The 21,106-nt window shown below is 48.3% G+C and overlaps 1 protein-coding gene across 2 annotated transcripts in view; it reads right to left on the reverse strand.

Moving 5' to 3' along the window:
* Positions 1-1,324: 1,324 nt before the first annotated feature.
* Positions 1,325-21,106, reverse strand: part of si:ch211-117c9.5 (sodium- and chloride-dependent creatine transporter 1) — a 27,565-nt gene continuing 7,783 nt past the window's right edge. For both annotated transcript variants that reach the window (XM_068598011.1, XM_068598012.1), the window contains exons 3-14: positions 20,968-21,099; positions 20,472-20,793; positions 19,075-19,207; positions 17,694-17,828; positions 17,506-17,609; positions 7,915-8,039; positions 5,829-5,941; positions 3,828-3,968; positions 3,417-3,519; positions 2,958-3,058; positions 2,713-2,883; positions 1,325-2,586 (exon numbers count right to left, since the gene is read on the reverse strand). In XM_068598011.1, the coding sequence (XP_068454112.1) occupies positions 2,458-2,586; positions 2,713-2,883; positions 2,958-3,058; positions 3,417-3,519; positions 3,828-3,968; positions 5,829-5,941; positions 7,915-8,039; positions 17,506-17,609; positions 17,694-17,828; positions 19,075-19,207; positions 20,472-20,793; positions 20,968-21,099 (1,709 nt within the window). In that variant the 3' untranslated portion in view covers positions 1,325-2,457. The remainder of the gene's footprint in view (positions 2,587-2,712; positions 2,884-2,957; positions 3,059-3,416; positions 3,520-3,827; positions 3,969-5,828; positions 5,942-7,914; positions 8,040-17,505; positions 17,610-17,693; positions 17,829-19,074; positions 19,208-20,471; positions 20,794-20,967; positions 21,100-21,106) is intronic.

The raw sequence follows: 21,106 nt of genomic DNA on the forward strand, positions 1-21,106 counted from the left end.
ACCTTCACGAGGGCCAGTCTCCTGAGGGCACCTTCATGAGGGCCAGTCTCCTGAGGGCACCTTCACGAGGGCCGGTCTCTTGAGGGCACCTTCACGAGACCTGGTCTCCTGAGGGCACCTTCATGAGGGCCGGTCTCCTGAGGGCACCTTCATTAGGGCCGGTCTCCTGAGGGAACCTTCACGAAGGCTGGTCTCTTGAGGGCACCTTCATGAGGGCCAGTCTCCTGAGGGCACCTTCACGAGGGCCAGTCTCCTGAGGGCACCTTCACGAGGGCTGGTCTCCTGAGGGCACCTTCATGAGAGCCAGTCTCCTGAGGGCACCTTCACGAGGGCCGGTCTCCTGAGGGCACCTTCACGAGGGCCAGTCTCCTGAGGGCACCTTCATAAGGGCCAGTCTCCTGACGGCACCTTCGAGAGGGCCAGTCTCCTGAGGGCACCTTCATGAGGGCCAGTCTCCTGAGGGCACCTTCATGAGGGCCAGTCTCCTGAGGGCACCTTCACGAGGGCCAGTCTCCTGAGGGCACCTTCACGAGGGCCAGTCTCCTGAGGGCACCTTCATGAGGGCCAGTCTCCTGAGGGCACCTTCACGAGGGCCAGTCTCCTGAGGGCACCTTCACGAGGGCCAGTCTCCTGAGGGCACCTTCACGAGGGCCGGTCTCCTGACGGCACCTTTATGAGGGCCAGTCTCCTGAGGGCACCTTCACGAGGGCCAGTCTCCTGAGGGCACCTTCACGAGGGCCAGTCTCCTGAGGGCACCTTCACGAGGGCCAGTCTCCTGAGGGCACCTTCACGAGGGCCAGTCTCCTGACGGCACCTTTATGAGGGCCAGTCTCCTGAGGGCACCTTCACGAGGGCCGGTCTCCCGAGGGCCTTCAGAGTGAAACCTACAAGAAATAATATGCTGTACTCAAATGTAATCCAAGTAATCATGAACGAGGAAATATCAAGACCAGAATAACTAAGTATTCATCATCAAGTATTTCTGTTTTTGATAAAATACTTGATTATCTTTAATAAAGAGGGTAAGCCCCCACATGAGGACGCGACAACTCATCAGGTGACCTTTTGTGGAGGTATTGGCTGCCTATCAAATATGTTCCTTGTATCCTCAAACACAAATCAACTGTTCTAAAGTAAACCATGTCCAGAATTGAACGTGTAGAACAGGGGTTCTCAAGTTGCTCCTCGTTCCACTCGACTGATCTCAGAATCTCTTTGACTACACCACACTTAACGTCATCCAATCTGAAGAGTTTGTACATGAATGAAAGTTTAGTTTGAGAAGGAATGAGACGGTGTGAATAAAGAGTCATGAGACACACGGCATCGTCTTTATCTTTATTGCATCGAGTGTCCCACATTCCCAGCCTCCTGCTCTGTTGTTGGTTCTCTCCTTGTCTTAAGGTGGAAAGCCTAGTTTATGCTTCTGCGTCAGGTCGACGTAGCCTGACCTGCACCTCCAAAAAATCCGGCATTTGCTTTTTTTTTGGTCGAACAGACAAACTCCGCAAACGTCTTCTCTGTCGCCTACGCTTTAACATTTGCAATATACGCATTTGCTCTTCAATATTGATGAGCTCCGACTCTAAATACAGCTGCTCCACCTCGGTTGCCATTGTTTACTGTTATGTGACCGAAAGGAAAAGTAAGGATTTGGCTATAACCCCTGAAAGCACACAGCTACACAGCCACACACACCTGGCGGCATGGCTGTGAACTGCAGAGCAACGCGGTCCCTTGAGGCAGAACTTCGAATGCTCAACGACGGCGTCAACTTAATGCAGAACCATAAACTAGGCTTAATACTGATCATCATCCTTGCTGAGATAGTGTTAACACTGACTCACAGACCCTCCGGTTCACTGGATGCTTAAGTTACTTCAAAACACACAGATGGAAGTGATGCTTTGTCTCTTTTTCATCATTAGTTGTTTTTTCAACAAATGGAAGGTGTTTTTACAGTTAATTGAGAAAATACAGATGTCACATGTAAATGAAGACGACACACACACACACACACACACACACACAAACACAAACACATACACACACACACACACACACACACACAGCAGCAGATTTAGAAACTTCCATCAGAAAGCTATTTCCGCTTGTGTCGGGACGGATGACCTACTGAAAGGCTGAGAGACGGCACAGAAAAGGGAAGATATCACGACAACGCCGGACTCACAGAACGAGACGGGACGGCACGAAGGCTGGGGTGGGGTTGGGGGGGGGGGTTGTGGAGGTTTGGGGGGTTCAGGAGGTTTGGGGAAGTTGGCGAGGTAGAGTCGGAAAAAGCGGAGCAGAGGGTGATCGGGTGATGCAACTCAGGGGTAACGTTCAGTTCTTCTCCCATCTAATCTTTGGTCCGTTCATCCGGGTGTTTAAAAAAAACTGTTGGGGCGTGTGTGTGTGTGTGTGTGTGAACTGATGAAGGAGGCGACCTTCAGCCCGTCAGATGACACTTTCAAACAGAAGCGTGCTCTTGGTTCCCGCCGGCGGCAGCAGCTTGGCCTCGCTCTCCGGCGCCAGGTACTCCAGGTGATGCCGGCCCCACACCGGCGTGGTCAGATGCTGCCACCGCTGCACGGAGACAAGAGACAACAAGCGGACGCTTCAGTCGTCTGTCAATGATGATGATGCAAAAGGTGCAAAGCAGGAGAGGGATGGCCGTATCCGGGGACAGAAACAGAGGACGTGCATACTGACCTCCCGCACAGACCCTTTGCAGCGCAGCAGCTTGTAGAGGACGGTGACGGGGATGCAGAGCATGGAGGACAGCGCCAGAGCCCAGCCCAGCGCCTCGCCCCACCAGGGGTACGTGTACACGCTGTTGTAGGTCAGCGGCTTGTAGTTCACCACGTGGAACAGGAACACCGCCTGCATGCGGAGAAAACAACGTCAGCTATTTGCAAAACGTGTGCAAACGTGTCGGGGGGTCATGAAGAACTCACCGCACAGACGAACGGCGTGACGTAGGACCAGCACCACTTCATGTAGGGCAGCGGCTGGTAGCCGATCATGCGGGCCACATCGTCCATGAACCGGTCTGCGCCTGCCGAGCACATGGACGTTGGGTCCGTTAGGCAGTTGAAGTGCATTTACAACACGAGAAACTAAACAAAAACAGTCATGCATTTTATTTTATTTTGCATGATGAGTTTGTGTCGTTTGTATTGTGATTGATCCTTGGCTAAGCCCCGCCCCCTCAACCACAAACTGGCCAGTCGCATGGATCCAGCTCCGGGGGATTTATGAAATAGGGATAAGTCGTAAGTATGTAAGTTTATAAAACGTTAGTGCCGCTACAGTGTGGGCTCCATGGTAACGTGGCTCTGGCAGCTTGACGGAGTGGCGGGAAGGAGTGGGCGGGGCTTAACGAAAGGTCGGTCTGTCGTGCGGTATTGTCTCACCATAGACCCATGCAATCACCACACACTCCCAGAAGGCCTGCCACAGCAGAGTGAGGCCACTGGCCGAGTAGTAGTCAAACAGCTGGAAGACATACATCCCTCCCTGACGGAAAACAGAGAGAGTCTGCATCAGAGCATCCAATACTTCACGTATTACTAGAATATGTGAAGTATACATGAAGTATAAGAATACTTCCTGTCAATACTTCATGTGTGACCCATTTACACCGTTAGCGCTTTTGTCCCACTTCATTCCTGGCGATGGTTTGGCCGTGTCTAACTATGCGCTACACATTTTACAGACACATTCAAATCATCTGCAGCAGCAATAAACAATCTCTCGCTCGGCCGGGAGACTTTGTTTGCGTTTCAATGTGCCGTGTTTGTGAGCAATCAAGACACCTCGTGTACCTCAGTGACCATGGACAAGTCGATCAGGAAGCAGATGAAGCAGCAGATGGCCGCCACCACCTCTCGCCGCAGGGAGCCCAGGGCAGATTTTGGCGGTAACATGTCCATTATCCCCGTGATCAAACCCTCCACGCCTACGAACTACAATAACAGGGAGACAGCAACAACTTCCTCAGTACCGATACGATGGCAGTGTTTAATCAATCGGCTGTAGGCCTCGTGTTTTCTTGTAAAGACATGTTTCAGAATGTATGGTCCATGTTGTTTTCTTGTGAGTTTGACACTTTAATCTCATAAATCTACGACTTTAATCTTGCAAATTCAGATCTGTTTTCTCTATCACGACGTTGCAGGCTGGATTTAAATATACCTTTGTCAACTTGGTAAAGGAAAAGTTATGTAGCTATACATTATTGTTAAAACAATACATCTTACACCAGAAACTGTTGTAATGTATAAACAAAACAAAAAAAAAAGAAGTAAGAATGTATACGTATTTACAGAGTCACATTTCAACCAGCTGGCGGCTATTTTTACACAGTTTACCAGAAACATGCAGGCAGCTAATGTTGCAGGAAAATAGAGAGAGACACAGAGAGACACAGAGAGAGAGAGAGAGAGAGAGAGAGAGAGAGAGAGAGAGAGAGAGAGAGAGACAGAGACAGAGAGAGAGAGAGACACAGACAGAGAGAGAGAGAGAGAGAGAGAGAGAGAGAGAGAGAGAGAGAGAGAGAGAGAGAGAGACAGAGAGAGAGAGAGAGAGAGAGACAGAGAGAGAGAGAGAGAGAGAGAGAGACAGAGAGAGAGAGAGAGAGAGAGAGAGAGAGAGAGAGAGAGAGAGACAGAGAGAGACAGAGAGAGAGAGAGAGAGAGAGAGAGAGAGAGAGACAGAGAGAGAGAGAGAGAGAGAGACAGAGAGAGACTGAGGACATGAATGGTGGAGAGCAGACTCTCTCTCTGTGAATGGAGACAGAAGCTCATTGACGAACTCCCCGAGTGTAAAACCATGACGTCACCGGGTGAGAGGCTGAAACTGGACTGTAGAGAGAGAAGAATGAAAGAGTAAAGAAATGTAGAAGAGCTCTCTACATGCAGGACCCAGAGAGAAGGAACCCTCTGGTTCTGTTGAAAATTAATCCTCTGGTTCTGATGACGAGGAGGAACCCTGTGGTTCTGATGAAGAGGAGGAACCCTGTGGTTCTGATGAGGAGGAGGAACCCTATTGGTTCTGATAAGGAGGAGGAACCCTCTGGTTCTGTTGAAAATTAATCCTCTGGTTCTGATGAGGAGGAGGAACCCTATTGGTTCTGATAAGGAGGAGGAACCCTCTGGTTCTGTTGAAAATTAATCCTCTGGTTCTGATGAGGAGGAGGAACCCTCTGGTTCTGTTGAAAACTAATCCTCTGGTTCTGATGAGGAGGAGCAACCCTCTGGTTCTGATGAAGAGGAGGAACCCTGTGGTTCTGATGAGGAGGAGGAACCCTATTGGTTCTGATAAGGAGGAGGAACCCTCTGGTTCTGTTGAAAATTAATCCTCTGGTTCTGATGAGGAGGAGGAACCCTCTGGTTCTGTTGAAAACTAATCCTCTGGTTCTGATGAGGAGGAGGAACCCTCTGGTTCTGATGAAGAGGAGGAACCCTGTGGTTCTGATGAGGAGGAGGAACCCTATTGGTTCTGATAAGGAGGAGGAACCCTCTGGTTCTGTTGAAAATTAATCCTCTGGTTCTGATGAGGAGGAGGAACCCTCTGGTTATGATGAAGAGGAGGAACCCTCTGGTTCTGATGAAGAGGAGGAACCCTGTGGCTCTGATGATGAGGAGGGACCCTCTGGTTGTGATAAAGAGGAACCCTCTGGTTCTGATGAAGAGGAGGAACCCTATGGCTCTGATGAAGAGGAGGAACCCTGTGGTTCTGATAAAGAGGAACCCTCTGATTCTGATGAGGAGGGACCCTCTGGTTGTGATGGAAATGAACCCTTTGGTTCTGATGGCGTCTCTCACCTGACTGTCGAGGCCCAGGATGAGCAGCATGAAGAAGAACAGGGCCGCCCACAGCGGCGCCAGAGGCATCAGCGTCACGGCTTTGGGGTACGCGATGAAGGCCAGGCCGGGACCTGAGGGCCACACAGGAGCATCAGTGGAGTACTGTATATACATACATAGATACATACATGTATTTATATAGGAATACATGTTTGTATATAAATACATGTATATATACATACATGTATTTATAAATAAATACATGTACAGATCACATTAAAGGATCCAGATCCTTTTATTACTTGATCAGCTGGTCTATGAGGATCCAGACAATTTATTTATAAAATCATTTCAATGCTCCAAAGTCAGTGAAACATGAATCTAAATGTTTAGATTCATTTTTCTAAATGTAATCTAAATGTTGAACTTTTACTTTGTTCTCGTAATTTATAATGTTTATTCTTCATAAAAACACACAATTTAAATGATATGTAAATCACAGATATTATTTTAATAGTGGTTCTCCGTTAGCGGTGCTGCTGACATCGCCGCTAACGTTGCCGCTAATGTTGCCGCTAATGTTGCTAGTCACTAATAATAAATAATTTAGTTGGCCTGAACACTGATTGGTTGTTTACAAAGTCACATGATCAGAGATTAGAGAAACATCTAAGATCACGTTCTACTGGTCACATGATCACATGTTCTACTGGCCACATGATCACATGTTCTACTGGTCACATGTTCTACTGGTCACATGATCACATGTTCTACTGGTCACATGTTCTACTGGTCACATGATCACATGTTCTACTGGTCACATGTTCTACTTGTCACATGATCACATGTTCTACTGGTCACATGATCACATGTTCTTCTGGTCACATGATCACATGTTTTACTGGTCACACGTTCCACTGGTCACATGATCACATGTTCTACTGGTCACATGATCACATGTTCAACTGGTCACATGTTCTACTGGTCACATGATCACACGTTCTACTGGCCACATGATCACATGTTCTACTGGTCACATGTTCTACTTGTCACATGATCACATGTTCAACTGGTCACATGTTCTACTGGTCACATGATCACATGTTCTACTGGTCACATGATCACACGTTCTACTGGCCACATGATCTCATGTTCTACTGGTCACATGTTCTATTTGTCACATGATCACATGTTCTACTGGTCACATGTTCTACTGGTCACATGATCACATGTTCTACTGGTCACATGTTCTACTGGTCACATGATCACATTTTCTACTGGTCACATGATCACACGTTCTACTGGCCACATGATCACATGTTCTACTGGTCACATGATCACATGTTCTACTGGTCACATGATCTCATGTTCTACTGGTCACATGTTCTATTTGTCACATGATCACATGTTCTACTGGTCACATGTTCTACTGGTCACATGATCACATGTTCTACTGGTCACATGTTCTACTGGTCACATGATCACATTTTCTACTGGTCACATGATCACACGTTCTACTGGCCACATGATCACATGTTCTACTGGTCACATGATCACATGTTCTACTGGTCACATGATCACATGTTCTACTGGTCACATGATCACATGTTCTACTGGTCACATGTTGTCCTGGTCACATGATCACATGTTTTACTGGTCACATGTTCTACTGGACACATGACCACATGTTCTACTGGTCACATGATCACATGTTCTACTGGTCACATGTTCTACTGGTCACATGATCACATTTTCTACTGGTCACATGATCACACATTCTACTGGCCACATGATCACATGTTCTACTGGTCACATGATCACATGTTCTACTGGTCACATGTTCTACTGGACACATGACCACATGTTCTACTCGACACATGACCACATGTTCTACTGGTCACATGATCACATGTTCTACTGGTCACATGTTCTACTTGTCACATCATCACATGTTCTAAAGAAACATTATTTCACTCTGGTGGTTAGAGCTAAATTGGGTCATTTATCTGCGAGGCGGGTCAGAACGGGTCAGGGATCGATGACGGTGCGTTACACCACTCATACTCACTGCACTCTGTTTTAGAGGAACCTGTGTTCTTCTTACCGCTCTCAGCCACCTTACTGATGTCCACGCCTTGCTCTGCAGCCATGAAGCCCAGCACAGAAAACACCACAAAGCCCGCAAAGAAACTGGTTCCGCTGTTGATCATAGCCAGTAGGAATGCATCCCTACAGAGAAACAGAGAGGGGAGAGAATGAGCATGACTGAACGTTGTATTGCCTTTACATTCGTGTACATGTCAGGAACAACAGGTGAATTGTTGTGGCCAAAAATGTGTTTTGCAAGTTCACAGTGACCGTCGACCACCACAACATAGACGGTGCATCTTTAAGTCCAGGTGGACGTTTGAGCACGAATATGAAGAAATTCCTTCCAGGCGTTCTATCACCAGAATATGACGGCTAAGTGCTCTATAGATGAAGTATATTATCATTGTAGTGACTTTCCTAGGATGGGGCACTCCCTAGTGTGGAATATAGCATCTCTTTCCATCAGATCGATCCAGCCGTTTGTGCACGTGATCAGCGTACCTCTTTACTCATCACATCATTGAGAAAGTCGGTGCAGCTTCTGATTTCTCTTAAACCTTCTCTTAATCCAAGAATGCGCTGCTTGGCAACATGCTGATTGTTTGGCAGCGAGTCAGCTTGAAGGGAACTGTTGCTCCTGAGCCCGTGGTTCTCAAGTGGATTTGGGTTTTCCTTCCATTCAGATTAAGCCTTCTCATTGGATTTTGTGAACACATGTTACTGTACTGCCTTGATCTAGAAAAGCAGATGTCTGTATGACTGCGTGTCCCTATATGACCACATGTTTGCTACTCAAGTGATGGTTCTTTTGGATTCTTTGGAATCTGTGTTGGCGGCTTCTCTATTTGCCCAACGGTGTCCCTGTGTGTCTTCTCTTCCTATTGTGGAAACTGATCCAGTGCATGTCCTTCGAGAGCAACGTGAACAAAGCTGGTGTTCTTTGTACTTTGTCGTTTTTCTTCTTGATTCTTCAAATTCAAATTCTGATCTCATCCTGTTCACATTTGTTTCCTCTATGAAGTTTGACGGTTCTGAAACATTGGGTCAGACACTATTGTGACTTTACTCTCCATGAAAAGGACAATATCAATTGTTGATTCCATGGCAAGCGGCTGTGTCTGGAGCCGGTCCTGCCTCCTAGACCTTGCCTCCTTCCTCCTGGGCCCTGCCTCCTGGACCCTGCCTCTTTCCTCCTGGGTCCTGCCTCCTGGACCCTGCCTCCTTCCTCCTGGGCCCTGCCTTCTGGACCCTGCCTCCTTCCTCCTGTGCCCTGCCTCCTGCGCCCTGCCTCCTGGACCCTGCCTCCTTCCTCCTGGACCCTGCCTCCTTGGCCCTACCTCCTGCGCCCTGCCTCCTGCGCCCTGCCTCCTGAACCCTGCCTCCTTCCTCCTGCCTCATGGACCCTGCCTCCTGGACCCTGCCTGCTGCCTCTTGGACCCTGCCTTCTGGGCCCTACCTCCTGCGCCCTGCCATCTGGACCCTGCCTCCTGGGCCCTACCTCCTGCGCCCTGCCTCCTGGACCCTGCCCCCTTCCTCCTGGGCCCTGCCTCCTAGGCCCTGCCTCCTGAGCCCTGCCTCCTGCGCCCTGCCTCCTGGACCCTGCCTCCTGGACCCTGCCTACTGGGCCCTGCACCCTGCCTCCTGCGCCCTGCCTGCTGCCTCCTGGACCCTGCCTGATGCCTCCTGGACCCTGCCTCCTGGGCCCTGCCTACTGCCTCCTGCCTCCTGGGCCCTGCCTCCTGCGCCCTGCCTCCTGGACCCTGCCTCCTGGGCCCTGCCTCCTGTGCCCTGCCTCCTGGACCTTGTCTCCTTCCTCCTGGACCCTGCCTCCCGGACCCTGCCTCTTGGACCCTTCCCTCTTGCTCCCTGGGCCTTGCCTCCTGGGCCCTACCTCCTGGGCCCTGCCTCCTGTGCCCTGCCTCCTGGACCCTGCCTGATGCCTTCTGGACCCTGCCTCTTGGGCCCTTCCTACTGGACCCTGCCTCCTGGGCCCTGCCTCCTGGACCCTGCCTCCTTCCTCCTGGACCCTGCTTCCTGTGCCCTGCCTCCTGCGCCCTGCCTGCTGCCTCCTGGACCCTGCCTGATGCCTCCTGGACCCTGCCTCCTGGGCCCTGCCTACTGGACCCTGCCTCCTGGGCCCTGCCTCCTGTGCCCTGCCTCCTGGACCCTGCCTCCTTCCTCCTGGACCCTGCCTCCTGTGCCCTGCCTCCTGCGCCCTGCCTGCTGCCTCCTGGACCCTGCCTGATGCCTCCTGGGCCCTGCCTACTGGACCCTGCCTCCTGGGCCCTGCCTCCTGTGCCCTGCCTCCTGGACCCTGCCGCCTTCCTCCTGGACCCTGCCTCCTGGGGCCTGCCTCCTGGACCCTGCCTCCTGGGCCCTGCCTCCTGCGCCCTGCCTCCTGGACCCTGCCTCCTGGACCCTGCCTCCTGCGCCCTGCCTGCTGCCTCCTGGACCCTGCCTGATGCCTCCTGGACCCTGCCTCCTGGGCCCTGCCTACTGCCTCCTGCCTCCTGGGCCCTGCCTCCTGCGCCCTGCCTCCTGGACCCTGCCTTCTGGGCCCTGCCTCCTGTGCCCTGCCTCCTGTGCCCTGCCTCCTGGACCCTGCCTGCTACCTCCTGGGCCCTACCTCCTGCGCCCTGCCTCCTGGACCCTGCCTCCTGCGCCCTGCCTCCTGGGCCCTGCCTCCTGTGCCCTGCCTCCTGGACCCTGCCTGCTACCTCCTGGGCCCTACCTCCTGCGCCCTGCCTCCTGGACCCTGCCTCCTTCCTCCTGGACCCTGCCTCCTGGGCCCTGCCTCCTGGACCCTGCCTCCTGCCTCCTGGGCCCTGCCTCCTGTGCCCTGCCTCCTGGACCCTGCCTCCTGGACCCTGCCTCCTGGGCCCTGCCTCCTGTGCCCTGCCTCCTGGACCCTGCCTGCTACCTCCTGGGCCCTACCTCCTGCGCCCTGCCTCCTGGACCCTGCCTCCTTCCTCCTGGACCCTGCCTCCTGGGCCCTGCCTCCTGGACCCTGCCTCCTGCCTCCTGGGCCCTGCCTCCTGTGCCCTGCCTCCTGGACCCTGCCTCCTTCCTCCTGGACCCTGCCTCCTGGACCCTGCCTGCTACCTCCTGGGCCCTGCCTCCTGCGCCCTGCCTCTTGGACCCTGCCTCATGGGCCCTAACTCCTGGGCCCTACCTCCTGTGCCCTGCCTCCTGGACCCTGCCTCCTTCCTCCTGGACCCTGCCTCCTGGACCCTGCCTGCTGCCTCCTGGGCCCTGCCTCCTGGACCCTGCCTCCTGGACCCTGCCTCCTGGGCCATGCCTCCTGTCTCCTTACACTTTAAACATCATAACAGTCATTAGTAAAGATTATCTTATAAACAAAGTGTCTAAACATCATAAAAATCCAAAATCCAATAGAATAATATTGTTGGATTTTGTGGATCCAGAATGATGCCAACTTCTTGTTGGTCTACACAAATACATCATCCCTGCAGTTCTCTTTTGTGAGGAATATTACAATATGCTCTAACATGAGGCTCAGTAGGACACTCGAGACAGGAGACGAGAGTGGATGGAGAGTAGAGGATCAATAGCAATTTCTCTGAAAGGTGCTGTCATCTCTGTACTTTGCCAACTGGTCTGTCAAGTCTGCGATCAGAGAGAGTGAAAGCAAAGCACTCTGGACTTCTTGCAATTACATAAAAATACATCTAATAATATAAAGATGCATCGATGCATGTTATTCATTCAACACAGCGAGGGATGACCTTCTGTTCAAAAGTTTAGAAGGCAAGGTTATGAGGAATTAATAAACAGCAGTGCATGGTTAGTGTGACTCCGCAGCAGCTGTGTTGAGCAGCTACCGACACTCTAAAAGAAAAATGCTCAGTTTTGGTTGTTAAGAAAGCCGACCACAATTATGAAGCAAGTCGAGAAGTCAACAGCTGTTTGAGGCTGAAACATTCACTGTTTACAGCTAATGGTGCCAAAAAAAAGTTTCATTTTGCATGAGAGTTGGGAGGATTTCACGTGAATCAAAAGTGTTTATCTTCTGTGGGACATTCCAGACAGTCAGGTCCAGCTTTACACAGCCGGACCTGGTTTAAGAGAATTTAGTTTGAAGAAATCAACAAAGAAAACAAACAATGGCCAAAACGACACGGTTTATCGCAGTCAGAAGCTGTAAAAATGTCCTTATCGTCAGATTGTCATCTTTCCGACGGTCCTTGAACACTTCATGTGTGATGAACGCTTCCGTTAGAAACTAAGCTTCAAATTATGACATTTCATCAAAGACATTTCTACACATCTCATTTAAAATCTGGTCCCAAATAATGTTTGCTTTAATCAGATTGTGTGAAAAAACGTTAAATTCTGAGCCACTTAGAGAAACTATGACGTCATGATTGATTCATGTGAGTCACGTGACAAAGAATTCGAGAAACTTTGACTGAACTTCAGGAAGTGAACACAGAGCAGAGAGGAAGGCTATAAATATTGGTTGTAAATATAAAAAAGTATCTTGCTATTTATAGCATGTAGAGCCTCCATTGTTTTCCAACATTGTGAACACTTGTAGACACTTTGACATGTTGGAAATATAGATTCCATTGTGTTCCAATTTTTGTAGAAGAAATTTAACTTCCATTTATTTATGATTTAACAGCTGTGTTATTTTGCAGTAAAGACGTGTTCTAGTTCTCTACTTCTCGTCAGGATGTTTCCAGAGAGGAGCAGGACTTCATGTTAAAGGGTTAGACACAGAGGACAACGGGACAGGAGCAAAAAACTGCATCGGGTTCAAAGAGTTACATTTTGGAATAATGCCACACATTTTCAGACTTGGGTTGGCATTACACTTGCTCACATGAAAAATGAATGAAAAAAAGAGATCTGGAGCAGTTAAAGTCCTCTGGACAGCCATGAACGCCAGATCATCAGTTTTGGAAGAAATTACAGAAATGGTCAGACACAGAGTCGCTTAAAGCTGCATTCTCTCTCCTGACCACCAGGGGGTGACTCCTCTGGTTGTATAGAAGTATATGCTTCATGTGTTAAAGCTGCATTCTCTCTCCTGACCACCAGGGGGCGACTCCTCTGGTTGTATAGAAGTCTATGCTTCATGTGTAAAGCTGCATTCTCTCTCCTGATCACCAGGGGGCGACTCCTCTGGTTGTATAGAAGTATATGCTTCATGTGTTAAAGCTGCATTCTCTCTCCTGACCACCAGGGGGCGACTCCTCTGGTTGCATAGAAGTCTCTGCTTCATGTGTTGAAGCTGAATTCTCTCTCCTGACCACCAGGGGGCGACTCCTCTGGTTGTATAGAAGTCTATGCTTCATGTGTAAAGTGACTGAGTACTAAGAAAAGCACTATATAAATTAAATGCAATATTAGCTATTCCTGGGCTACTGTGTGTGTGTGTGTGTGTGTGTGTGTGTGTGTGTGTGTGTGTGTGTGTGTGTGTGAGAGAGAGAGAGAGAGAGAGAGAGAGAGAGAGAGAGAGAGAGAGAGAGAGAGAGAGAGAGAGAGAGAGAGAATCAGAGCCGAGCTGACATACCTCAGGATCTGAACGCATCTCTTAACTTCCAATTAAGGTCAAGAAAGAGGACGTCTGACGGCAGGAGGCTCCTCCTATGATGAGCATTCCAAACCATCCATTTACAAACAGATATATATATATATATATATATATATATATATATATATATATATATATATATATGTATATATATATATATATATATATATATATATAGATATAGATATATATATATAGATATATATAGATATATATATATGTATATATCTATATATATATATATATATATATATATATAGATATATACATATATATATATGTATGTATATACATATATAGATATGTATATACATATATATAGATAGATAGAGAGAGAGAGAGAGAGAGAGAGAGAGAGAGAGAGAGAGAGAGAGAGAGAGAGAGAGAGAGCGTATTCAGCCACGTGACCACGACAAGCTTTGGCGGCCATGATGGGGTCCATGCACGGCATTGTTTTGCTGTGTTTTATGCCGCTCTTCTTAAGAAATGACCTTTACATCCTGAAGGAGACACAATTTCAGTTCAAAACGGCGTGTCTTGTGATTATTGTACTGTGCCTTATTGTTGGATGTGGGACTAATGATTCAGAAAAGGGGTTTATCAGCTCAACAAGACAGGCTCGTACGTCAACTTGTCCAGCTTCTCAAATAATGCATCTAACTTACTTCTGCTTCACTCGTGTATGAGCGTTAGGACTGTTCTCATGTGTTTCTGTTGATACATCGGGTTGTGGGCACGTTTCCATTCACACACTCTCATCAATAATCTCCTTCAGCTTTTTCGCCGACTGAACATCAATGTCTTTCACTTGCGCAAAGGAACTGTGGATGGAAACTTGGAAGAAAGCTATGAACATGGCAACTCCGTGTGGCAATGTCTGGCTTTACTCTGTGATTCATTTCAAGGTAAAATAAAACACTGGCTACATGGGAACAGCTCTCAGCACGGCAGCCAAACAGTCACTGCTGGTCCTGAATGAGCTGGAAGCGGCTTCATCCAGACACTCGTCCTGGAGCCGGAGACAGCTGTGAGACTACGGAGAATAGTATGAACCCAGACACGGAGAATAGTATGAACCCAAACATGGAGAACAGTGTGAACCCAGACACGGAGAACAGTGTGAACCCAGACACGGAGAACAGTGTGAACCCAGACACGGAGAACAGTGTGAACCCAGACACGGAGAACAGTGTGAACCCAGACACGGAGAACAGTGTGAACCCAGACACGGAGAATAGTGTGAACCCAGATACGGAGAACAGTATGAACCCAGACACGGAGAACAGTATGAACCCAGACACGGAGAACAGTATGAACGCAGACACGGAGAACAGTATGAACGCAGACACGGAGAATAGTATGAACCCAGACACGGAGAACAGTATGAACCCAGACACGGAGAACAGTATGAACCCAGACACGGAGAACAGTATGAACCCAGACACGGAGAATAGTATGAACCCAGACACGGAGAACAGTATGAACCCAGACACGGAGAATAGTATGAACCCAGACACGGAGAATAGTATGAACCCAGACACAGAGAACAGTATGAACCCAGACACGGAGAACAGTATGAACGCAGACACGGAGAATAGTATGAACCCAGACACGGAGAATAGTATGAACCCAGACACAGAGAACAGTATGAACCCAGACACGGAGAACAGTATGAACCCAGACACGGGGCGCTGGATGTTCAGATGTTTGTTTTATTTGTGGTATTTACACAACAAGCATAACGCAGAAATAGTTGTTAATGTCCCATAGTCGATAGCGGAAATGAAAACTGTTTTACAGGAAGTGACCGGGCTATGTGATGATGCTAACTAGGGGTAACGGGACTCAAGCCGTGCCGGCTTTCCGCCGCAACTGGTTGCGAAAAAGCGAAAAGCGAGTTAACCACATAACGTGTCGAGCGAGTAAAATCAGGGAAACAAGCGTTACGCTTTTGGTGTGAATTCGGCAGGAGCCTGCAGACTTTTGTACGCCTTGAAACTTTCCTGTGTGTAAAAACTTGTCTTCAGTACGCAAAATCCATAGCAAAACCCACTGCCTCCACTAGCAGAGGGTCACAAGGTGGACCCCAAGATGGCGCGATTGAGATGATGACGTCACGTGAATACCCTATATATATATCTGACTATGGAGGGTGAACTCATGCACATTCATCAACCCGCCCACCAGAACCAGCATCAGTGAGGCCAGCTGGTGCTGAAAGCAGGTAGAACGGGTCCTTAATTACACCAGTTCATCTCTCCAGCCTCTCACAGAGCATCACGGAATGATGAAATAAAACCAGAGCTTGTTCCATATTCAGGGCTTAATGGCGATGTGGTTCTTCCTCGCAACATATTCACTTCTATTTTGATCACTTTACATCTGAGATGTGAGTGTTGTGTTCGGAAGTTTCACAGAGTACTCACATCTAATGGGGGTTCCAGTTGGTGATTAATGTGTAACTTTCTGAATGAGTCCAGCCACTGCGCCACAGTTGAAGAGATTAAACCACGCCTACTTCTACTTTCTTAAAGGTTATGACCCTTCGAGGGCATTCTGGCTTTCATCTGTTTATTATTGCGGCGTTCTGTGATTAAAGATATCATCTTAAATCCATCTTTATTTTTGTTATATAAATAAAAGTCATGGTATTTCATCAAATCGTTATTTTTCTCATAATGAACCATAAACTGTCAAACATGTATTGATAAATTGCAACAGGTATGGTGAAGAAAGAAGGGAATCAATAACGGGCCTAATTGATGGAAAACACAAGAAAACACGCCTCTTCCCTGCCCGTCTACTGCTTCACAGTCCAGTAGGTGGCAGTAATGCACCGATAAGATGGTGAAGACGCCAGCCACCAAGACCCACTAAAAGCTGATTTATACTCGGGTTTTACGCAGAGACGCATGCACGCAAGACACGCATGGCCGACCTTGCCTGGTCAAATCGGCCATTTTGCGTGCTTGCGTGCGTCACCCCAAATTTCTGACTATCCGTCAAAGCTACGCGAGCCGTACGCAGCCCGGAACGCTGTGATTGGTCTGCTAACCACGTCCTTTATGAGTCTCTCATGTCCGGTTTCATAGCATGATACCTCTGTTTTTAAAAGCCACAGCAGAAACAGGAACAATGGCTCTTGTTGAAGAACGTTTGGCTGAAGAGGTCCACAAATATGAGCATTTATAAAACCTGACGAGTATCAGGACACAAAGATGGAGGTGAATTCCTGGAGGGAGATATCGGTGAACGTCGGCATGCAGGTCGACTCTAAACATTCGTTGCGCCACCTGCTGTTCCGGAGTATGAAAACGCAGGGGAACTAAAAATCAAAACGAGTCCGTCAATCCGACTGCGTGGCCAGCTGCAGTTGGAGTTGCAGAAGTATAATTCAGCCTTCAGCCAAAACCGAATCACAAACTTGCCTTGAAAAGCAGAACCAATCACTGAACTGTGAAGGCTGCTGATGTGACTTCATGTCATCATTTGAAATATTTGCAACAATGGGTAGTGTTCTCATATTCTGTTCTCATATTTCTGTGCCTTATTCCATATATTTTTGTATACTATTAGCATGTATAGCTCCTTTTTTGTATACCTAATTCCTAATTTTAACCTCACCTTTAGCCTTAAGTTTTAAGTTATTGTAATTCTGTGCACGGAGTAACTGTCTGTTAACTGTGAAATATCTTGAATCTTGAGAGAACAGGGATGAAGTGGACGATTATTTAATTTCATGACATGGATTTGTCCCAAACGGTGTAATCGATCTCAGACCTGAACATTGCAGCTGGTTTAAAACAGTAGATGGTATTTTGAGCCACATTCTTACATCAACAGCATCGATGTGTTTCATCACAGTCACATCTGGTAGTTTACAGCTTCATACGTGTTCAGTTTTTGGTAGAAAATGAATTGATCTTTGGAACTCTGTCGACACTGTTTGTTTGATTCTCATACTCAAGTCTAAGTTCTGGCTACCGGTGTTGATGTTGGCCTCTGTCCAGCGACAGCGGTGTCTGGTGTTGTGCATGAACTCACTGGTAACAGTCGTTATGGAAGCGGTTGTAGCTTCCCAGCGCGGTCAGGGCGCCCAGTCCGATGGCATAGGAGAAAAAAATCTGAGTGCCCGCATCGATCCACACCTATCACACAAAGAACATGTTGTTCCACACACTGTCCACCGGGGGCGACGGACAAATTACTTTCGTCTTTCGCAAGAAACGTACCTGTGCTTCTCCGAGTTTGGACCAGTCTGGTTTCAGGTAGTAAACAATCCCGTCTATAGCTCCGGGTAGAGTGATGCCGTGGGCCAACAGAACCACCAGAACCAGGTAGGGGAACAGAGCTGTGAAGTAAACCACCTGGAGAAAGACGGAACAAGGGAGCAGTGAAGTACACCTTTAAATACAGCGGGGGCAATTTGTAAAGTAAACTTGGGTGGGAGGGGTGAAGTTTGAGTGCTATGCATTTAAAACTTGAATTAAGTGAAATCAGTAAAAACCCTTAACACAGTAAAAGTCCTCACATTACATGTAAGTAGGTACATAAAAAGATGCAGTTATAATTTAACAGGCTAGTTGGTACAGTTCAGTGCTTATCAACATCAGCTACAGTCAAATGTTTCAATGTAACTGCACCCAAGTATGTTTTTATCACTTTGATTAAGCAATTACCTGCTTTGCAAATACTCAAGTCTTAAGTAGAAGCCCATTAGGTCCCTCCTGTAGTAGATGTGTAATGGGCCCTGTCATGTTACTTTGAAGAAAAGGTAGCCTGTAAATGGAAAGCCAGACAATTTGTAAACCTCCTGCAATAGCAGGGGTTTGTGGCAGACCTTTCCACAAGGTAGTCTTTGTCAAGTAATGCTGAGAAAGCCCACCCTCCGCCCCCTGCTTCCTAACAGAAGCACCCCCTCCCGGCTGAATCAGTGTGGTAGTGAGAAGGGCACAAATATGTTCCTTTATAAGAAACTCAGGCAGAAAAGCCCCTTTCAAAGTCCTCCAATGTCTACATGGTGGAAAGTTACTAATCGGCTTACAACTGGCTCAAATCTCCTTCGTTATGTTTCCCCCCATCCCCGCTCTCTCTGTGACCTTTGGCTACTCTGGAGACACAAGTATGCAAACAGACATCTCTCCATACGCTACACTCGTTGTCCTCGACGCATCAGAGCACACAGCTGTTTCAAAAAAGAAGAAAGAACGAGGGCCGACGGTTTATTTTCATTTTGTGGCAGAGAGCGATGTCATTAAAGGCAATAAGATCACAGCTGGACTGAAACATCAAGCTGCACACAAACAGAAATACACGTGAGAATAACTACACAAATTAGCAGACATTCAGGAAAGAAACACACTCATGTTGCCGTCGACACGCGCTGATCCCCTCACTACATCAAAGCTGATTTGGGGTCAAAAGGACAAAAATGCTCCATTTATATAAAAACTTTCCATGAAGCTATGTGAATATGAGTCTTCCCTCAAAAAGCCCCTGATTCAGTTTCACGTACCGTCAACGTACCAAAAAAACATAAATATGAGGCATATCTGCAGTCCACCCAACAATAGTGAAAGGAAACATTGATCTCCCAGTCGGGAGACGCTTTACCTTGCCAGTGGATTTGACTCCTTTCCACATGCAGAAGTAAACAATGATCCAGGTGGCTATGAGACACAGAACCATCTCATAGCTGATGTCTCCGGGCTCGTGCAGCCCACCGGACAGACGGAGCACCTTACGTCTAGGAGGAAGAGCACAGAGGTGTAAATGCATCGCGTAAAGCCTCACAAAAGACTTCTCTGGGGCCCAAAAAATAAATGGAAAATTACAAACCACCGCGACCCAATTCACAACTGGCCTTTTCTATAAATCACGAGAAGAGCAAAGTTGTGTTAGCGTGTTAGTGGCGCAACGGATCATACAACTCACGGTTCAGTTCGGGGTCACAGTTTGGTGTCAAAGTTCAGAGTCACGGTTCAGAGCAGAATCACGATTCAGAGTCACGGTTCAGAGTCACGGTTCAGAGTCACAATTCAAGGATCGACTATGGTCGACTGCGGTCGACTACGGTTCAGAGTCACAGTTGAGAGTCACGGTTCAGAACAGAATCACGGTTCTAAGTCACGATTCGGAATTACGATTCAGAATTACGGTTCAGAATCACGGTTCAGAGTCACGGTTCAGAATCACGGTTTAGAGTCACAGTTTAGAGTCACGGTTCAGAACAGAATCACGGTTCAGAATCACGGTTCAGAGTCACGGTTCAAGGAACGACTATGGTCGACTACGGTTCAGAGTCACAGTTGAGAGTCACGGTTCAGAACAGAATCACGGTTCTAAGTCACGGTTCGGAATTACGATTCAGAATTACGGTTCGGAATCACGGTTCGGAGTCACGGTTCAGAATCACGGTTCAGAGTCACGGTTCAGAGTCACGGTTCAGAGTCACGGTTCAGAGTCACGGTTCAGAACAGAATCACGGTTCAGAATCACAGTTCAGAGTCACGGTTTAGAATCACAGTTTGGAGTCACGATTCAAGGATCGACTATGGTGGACTACGGTTCAGAGTCACAGTTGAGAGTCACGGTTCAGAACAGAATCACGGTGCAGAGTCACGGTGCAGAGTCATTGTTCAGAACACAATCACGGGTTGGAGTCACGATTCAAGGATCGACTATTGTCCTGAACACCACAACCTTATATTATCTCGAAACCAACTATTTAGAAGACATATGTGTTTTATGTTGTGTTATTGAAAACATACAAACTTTATAAATGAGAACAAATAAACGCATTCAAAAGGAAAACAAACACATGGGTTATAGTTGCGACTCAAAGGTGTGCTGCGGATATAAATATTAAAGGTGCATGAAGGTGCATAACATGAGACACCTGATGGCTAACATTGCTAACATGGCTAACAGGACAGTACGGACGGCGGTCTCTTGGAGTTGACACGGTGTGTGTCTGTAAAGACAGCCAACTTCCATAATGCAGAACATACTCCCAGAACTCGATGACCGGGGAGCGCATGCCCTCGGCCTCCGTGCAGCTTCCGTTGAAGAGCAGCTGGGCCGACGACAGGTTCAGCAGCGTCGTGGCGGAGAGTGGGGTGGCGGGCGACGACGGCAACAAGGCGGCACTGCGGTTGGGGCAAGCCCGACGGAAGTCCTGCGTGCAGTTAGGCGTGTTCCAGGAATGTCCGCAGGAGGCCCAGGGCAGCTGGTTGGTGAAGGAGTGTAACAGGAAGTACAGGCCCCACACCAGGATCATGATGTAATAGGTGTTACAGAAGAACACAATCACCATGGAGGCCAAGCCCAGACCTGACAGAAGCAAGGGACGAAGCCAGAGGAGACACGTTAGCAAGGGAGGAAGGAAAAGGAGACACGTTAGCTCTGTCTCTCTGTCTCTTTGTCCCTCTGATTCTCTGTCTCTTTGTCTCTCTGACTCACTGTCTCTTTGACTCTCTGAGTCCTGGGTGTGTCCGGCGGCAGTACCTTTGAAGAGGGGAGCGATGTTCCAGGCCGAGACGCCTCCCTGCTTCATGAACTGTCCCAGGGCGATCTCCAGGAAGAAGACTGGGACGCCACCAACGATCGCGATCAGCAGGTAGGGGATCAGGAAAACCCCTGAAAC

This window comes from Clinocottus analis, unplaced genomic scaffold (assembly GCF_023055335.1).
Source record: "Clinocottus analis isolate CAN_PGR_092001 unplaced genomic scaffold, fCliAna1.0.p SCAF_4, whole genome shotgun sequence".
In the NCBI taxonomy this organism is placed as follows: domain Eukaryota; kingdom Metazoa; phylum Chordata; class Actinopteri; order Perciformes; family Cottidae; genus Clinocottus; species Clinocottus analis.